The sequence below is a fragment of the Lonchura striata genome, chromosome 4 (genome assembly GCF_046129695.1).
Source record: "Lonchura striata isolate bLonStr1 chromosome 4, bLonStr1.mat, whole genome shotgun sequence".
NCBI lineage: Eukaryota > Metazoa > Chordata > Aves > Passeriformes > Estrildidae > Lonchura > Lonchura striata.
The window spans coordinates 14,378,396-14,383,999 of record NC_134606.1 but is presented as its reverse complement, the minus strand read 5'-3'; the positions used below and the strand labels follow the sequence as shown (position 1 = coordinate 14,383,999).

The 5,604-nt window shown below is 61.9% G+C and overlaps 1 protein-coding gene across 1 annotated transcript; it reads left to right on the top strand.

Moving 5' to 3' along the window:
• The first annotated feature begins 1,379 nt into the window (after positions 1 to 1,379).
• Positions 1,380 to 2,710, top strand: NKX3-2 (NK3 homeobox 2). Its single transcript, XM_021554382.1, has 2 exons — positions 1,380 to 1,776; positions 2,219 to 2,710. The coding sequence occupies exons 1-2, from the start codon at positions 1,380 to 1,382 to the stop codon at positions 2,695 to 2,697; spliced, it is 876 nt and encodes a 291-aa protein (XP_021410057.1). The 3' UTR covers positions 2,698 to 2,710.
• The last annotated feature ends 2,894 nt before the right edge of the window (positions 2,711 to 5,604 follow it).

The window sequence follows — 5,604 nt, the reverse complement described above, 5'->3', positions numbered from 1 at the left end:
TCCACTGCAAACCGACGTTCATCTCTGTGAGATCAAGCAGTGAGGTGTTGGCGGTGGCCACACGCCTGTGCAGAAGACCGGTGACACCCGGGGAATTGAGCTCATGGAGCAAAGCGGGTTCGCGGGTATCTTTTTTTCTGTGATTTATGTCCTTATGTTGCCGCGTTCACCCAGCACCAAACACCCATGTTCGTGAAGCACGGGCGTTTCATTTCTCGCGTACCTGTTTGATACCCTTGCCGGTATTTTTATTAGCTCCAAGAATGCCAGTAATATTTGAAAAAGAGAAAAGCATGATGCTTGGGCGCATATTGTTATTTTGGCAACGAGTCGCAGATACACAATTCACGTGCGTGTAATAGTTTCCAAAGTCTTCCTGTGTAGGGCCGTTTTCTTTTAGGAAAAGCATCGTTTAGGGAAAAGAGTTTAATCTGCGAGAAATTGCTTTCCTATTACGGGCTTTATAAGCCCCATGGACAGAAGACTGTAGTTAATATAAACCCGACCATATTTTTAAACAAACGCAATAGTGAAAAGCGCATTTTTCGAAACCAGCCGAGGCTGATTTGCGTTTACCCCAACAGCGCGGGCGGCCGGGGGCTTGGGCGCTCATTCCGCCGCGCTTACAGCCCCGCACCGGCACGGTGCCTCGGCCCCGACAGATCAGAACAGGCGAGTTCCGCGCCCTTCCCCAGCGGCGCGCAGCAATGCACGCCCGACCGCGGCGTTGGTCCCGTCCCCGTCGGGACCGAACCTTCCCCCGGCGCCAGGCAGCAGCGCTCTGCCGAGGCGCGGCGAGGGGGAAACACCTCTGAACGACGATCCCACCCTCTCCGGGTGGAAGCCGCCGCTTTCCGCCGTGCAGCGGGACCGTCCCTTCGAGGGTCTCCTCGGCCGCGGCCGCCGGGGCAGGCGGGGGCGCCCCGCAGGCCCCAAGGGGTTAACAGGCGGCGCGCCCCGGCGCGCGCCCCGCGGAGCCGCATCGGCCCGCGGCGGGAGCCAATGGGCGGGCGGGCCGCGCGGGGGCTGCCCAATGGGAAGGCGCGGGGCCGGCGCTGTCGGGCGGCCGTGAGGGATGGCAGCGCCGCCGGCAGAAAAAGCGGAGGGCGGGCGGGGGCGGGACAGAGCGGGGCGGAGGCAGCGCCCGTGCCGCCAGGGACCCGCGGCGGCGCCCGGCGCAGCGCGGTGGCCCCGGTGGCCCCGGCCCTATGGGCGGGCGGGCCGGCAGTGGCGCAGAGAGGCTGCTCCCGCTGGCGCCCGCCCTCCCGGCGGCAGAACAGGGCCCGGCACCGGCGCGGCGGCGGCCGGCGATGCGGTCGCCCAGCTGAAGGCGCGGCACGGTCCGCTGCTCGTCCGCGGGGCTTGCCCGTCGCCGGGCCATGTCCGTCCGCGGCGGCAACGCCCTGACGCCTTTTTCCATCCAAGCCATCCTCAACAAGAAGGAGGAGCGCGCCCGCCACGCGGCGGGGCGGCCGCCGCTCCCGGGGGCGGCCGGCGGCTGGCGGCTGTGCGGCGCCGCCGAGGACCCGCCGCTGCCCGCGCCCGCCGCCCGCGCCCCGGCCCCGCGGACGCTGGCGGGCTGGGACTCGGACTCCGCGCTCAGCGAGGACCCCGAGGGAGAGCGGCGCTCCGAGGAGGAGGGCGCCGGTGGCAGCGCCCGCCCCGCAGAAGCCACGGGCGGGGGGCGGCCGGCGGAGGAGGAGGCGCAGCCCTCGGAGGCGGCGGAGCGGGACACCACCGGCCTCAGCGACAGCGAGATGTCGGCCGCCGTCTCAGGTAAGGGCGGCCCCGATGGCGGCTCCTCCGCACCCGCGCGAGGAGGGCGGGAGGGTCCCGGAGGGCTGGGAACGGGAGATGACCGTGGCTCTCCGCCGGCTCCCCCCGGAGTTGTGCGACAGGCTCGGCTGTGCCGGGGGGGAGTGAAAACCCGAAACGCATCCCGCGGGGCGAGGGAGGGCGGATCGGGGAGGGCCTTTGGCCCGGCTGAGCCCGCAGCTCGCCAGGGCGCCCGGCGCTTAAAGGAGAGCGAGGAGCCGCGGCCGTCCCGGCGAGGGGCGGGCAGCGGCTTGGCGGGCTCTCCGCTCGCCCCGTCGCTGCGGACCGGCCGCAGGGAGCGCGCCCGGCCGCCTGTGCGCGGGTGCGGGCCTCGCGAGGAGCGCGGATGCCGCAGTCCCGGTGCCTGCCTGCCCTGACCGCCGTGCTCTCGCCCTGCCCGCAGATCGCAGCCCTCCGGAGGAAGAGGACGGAGTGGGCAAGTGCGGGAATCTGCTGCCGGGGGAGGAGGAGGCGGCGGCGGCTCCGAAACCGCGGAAGAAGCGCTCTCGCGCAGCCTTTTCCCACGCGCAGGTCTTCGAGCTGGAGCGGCGCTTCAACCACCAGCGCTACTTGTCCGGACCCGAGCGGGCCGACCTGGCCGCCTCGCTGAAGCTCACCGAGACGCAGGTGAAGATCTGGTTTCAGAACCGGCGCTACAAGACCAAGCGGCGGCAGATGGCCGCCGACCTCCTGGCCGCCGCCCCCGCCGCCAAGAAGGTGGCCGTCAAGGTGCTGGTGCGCGACGACCAGAGACAGTACCACCCTGGCGAGGTGCTGCGGCCGCCCTCGCTGCTCTCCCTCCAGCCATCCTACTACTACCCCTACTACTGCCTTCCCGGGTGGGCTTTGTCCACCTGCGCTGCAGCTGCCGGCACCCAGTGAGAGGCACACATACACACGCCCCCGGCCCTGACACCCCCACCATACACACTGGCAGCCAGGAAACCCATCTTCCCTCTGCCACCCCCCCCATCCATCAATCCATCCGTTCTGCTTCTCAAGTCCAGAACCCCAGCTGCAGCTCTCAGTGCCTCGGACAGTATTTATTATTATTTTATTGTTATTTTTAATATTAATATTTTTGGATGGTTCCTCACCTTCTCCTCTTTCAACGTAGGACTTCTTGGCCACCCCCACCCTGACCCTCACCCTCTCCCCATGCTGCCAGCCGAGGACTCTTGCGATTCGGCACAACTTGTTCATGGTATCCATGTTGTCAGTGTATTTGGTGTAGACTTTTTGTTTGTTTGTTTTATTTTGCTTCGGATGGGTAGAGACTCGATCTTGTGTGGAGAAAAAGAGAGAGAAAACAAAGGAGAGGGAAAACAAAGTACCACCCGTGAAACCAAATGCAACTCAAAAGAGGAGATCAAGGACTCTCTCAGTGGATTGTAAGGAAGATTATTTTTGTCGTCTGGGTCCTTGGTCTTCCAACTTGTTGCAAACTGAGTGTGCCTTGTATGGTGCTGAATGTATGGAAGCCTCTTTCAGGTCCCCCTGCTCTTGTTGCCCATGTTATTCCTGTACTCCATGATCCCTGGCAAAGGATAAATATGTCACAAAAGGGTGAGACTTATATCGAAACTCTGACTTCTTGTTTTCCTTTTTTTCCTAAGATCTTTCCGTGTTCGGGGAGGGAGGAGTTATGGATTTTTCGCACTTTCCAGATGTATTAAAGTTGTTGTTGTTATTTTTATATTCAATGTGAATATTTCTAGTCAGGCTTTTTAAGAAATCGATGTAACAGGAAATTTTAATACCATCAGTGCCTTTTACAATTCTTCTGCAGAGCTCTCCTCCAGGGGTAGGGGTTTCTGATCTGCTCAGCAATGTAATTACAGTCTCTTTCTTCCAAGGTAACTCGTTGCTTCTTCCCCCCCCTTCCCCCCCCCAGTTTCTCTTTTAATGGCACTGTGCACTCAACTAGATTATTTACTTCAAATGAATTGTGAATGTTTGTAAGCTACCCGCTGTACTTGTTTTGTTGGGGGTTTTTGTTTGTTTTTTAATTTATAAACTTTAGTTTAACACTTACCTCTGCTGCTTGTGTCGTTCCTGAGAGTGGACATGGATTTCCCCAGTGATATTTTTTCCCCGCAGCAGACCTCAGGGCGTACCTCAGACCACATTCCTGCTTTTCCCACTTGCACGGTGAGGATCGTAGGGCCTGGCGGAGATCTGGTCAGTGCCAATGCCCATTCCCTCTGTGGGAGGCGGAGGGGACCCAGGAGCTCTGGCCGGGCGCCTTAGTCACTTCTTTGGTAATGCCTGTCCCAGATGGAGCGATCCCCCATCTGCCGGAGAACCGGGATCGCTGGCTGAATTTACGGGCGCTGGTAGCGGTGCGGACGCGGTGCAGTCGGAGGAGCCACTGGGACCTCGAGCCGCTTTTCCCGGTCGGTGGCAGCCTCACCGTGCAGCTTGCGGCCACTCTACCGCGGGCCGTGCCCGTTTAAAACCTTGGCAGATCCTAGGGCAAGTGCGTGGGTCGGTGGATTGTTTTCTCTCTGCCGGAGCCCGGCGGAGAGACCGGGGACGCGGGTTCAGGCAGCAAGAGGGGGCTTCGGCGACCTCGACGAAACTGCCCAGGAGGTCTGTGTCCCGACACCGCCGCGATAGCCGCTTGGGGCATCCTCCCGCCTTGGACTGCATCTCCTGCAAGCCTCTGTTGAGAGCCCGGGCCCTCGGCGCGGGGCTGGCTGTTCTCCCCTGCCGCCGGCTGCTGTCCTGGGGCGTCTCCGCCAAGGCTAGCGCTGGCCGAAGGGGAGGGCAAGCTGACCTGGGGTGGGCAGCTTCCCGCGGGGGGCCGGGGCCGGGCAGTGGCGCTCGGAGGGACCGGGCCCGGTGATGGCTGCAGTTGTTTCTCAGCGCCGATGGAGGCCTGCCCGCACCACGCTCATAGGCGGCCGCGCTGCCTGGGCGCCGCTGATTCTTCATCACCCCCGGTTTCTTTCCTTTCCCGCTGGTTCGCACGGGCTTTCGCTGCGGCTCCCGGGCACGGAGGGGCTTGCAGGAAGCCCCTGCTGCCCCTTCGCTTCCCGACCGCTGTGCCTGCAAGCCTCCCCGAGATGCAGCCGGGCTGTTTCCCTGTCAGCCCCTCGCTCCGGCCCCCCCTTGCTGTCATTTCGCTTTGCCCAGGCTCGGGCACCCCGCAGGCTAGATGTCCCCGCGCTGGCACCTCCAGCAGCAGCGGCTGCCCGTGGGCTGCCCCAAGCCCAGCACGGGCTGGGGACGAGCTCTCGTTCCCAAAGCCGACAGCCGTCGTGACGCCGGAGGGTTTGGTTTTGTTTTGTCGAGCGTGTCGGCGGTCCTATGCAGCAGTCCCCTGGCAGATACAGGAGGGCTGACATTTATTTGGCCCGATCCGAAGCTCCTGTCTTTTTTTTTTTTTTTTTTTTTTTTTTTTTTTTTTTTTTTTGTAACTATTTCCTTCCGACATTCCCAACACCACTTTCCTTCCTGGAAAAACGAAACTTTTGGACGGCAGAATTTGAACCCCCGTGCACTTAGGGAGGTAAAGAGGTGCCGCTGCTGCCCGCGATTTGCTTTTTCCTGGCCCCTGGGGACGTTTCTCTGCCTGCAGCCCCATACAGGACGCCGAGCCGCTGACTCCCATCTCAGGTTCGATGGTACAGGTTTTGTCCCCGGCGGGGGTGGCTTCCAGCAAAGTCAGCTGTGGTTCCTATCGGGCCCCCTCTTCGAGGCAGCGAACTATCTCTAAGTGTAATTTTTTTCCCCGCTTCGGTCACTTTGTTGTATTATTTTGATTTATGCTTGCTAACAGATGTA

Coding starts and splice junctions, on each gene's coding strand:
- NKX3-2 (XM_021554382.1), top strand. CDS start 1,380: ATGTCCGTCCGCGGCGGCAACGCCCTGACGCCTTTTTCCATCCAAGCC. Junction 1,777..2,218: donor GATGTCGGCCGCCGTCTCAG/GTAAGGGCGGCC, acceptor CCCTGCCCGCAG/ATCGCAGCCCTCCGGAGGAA.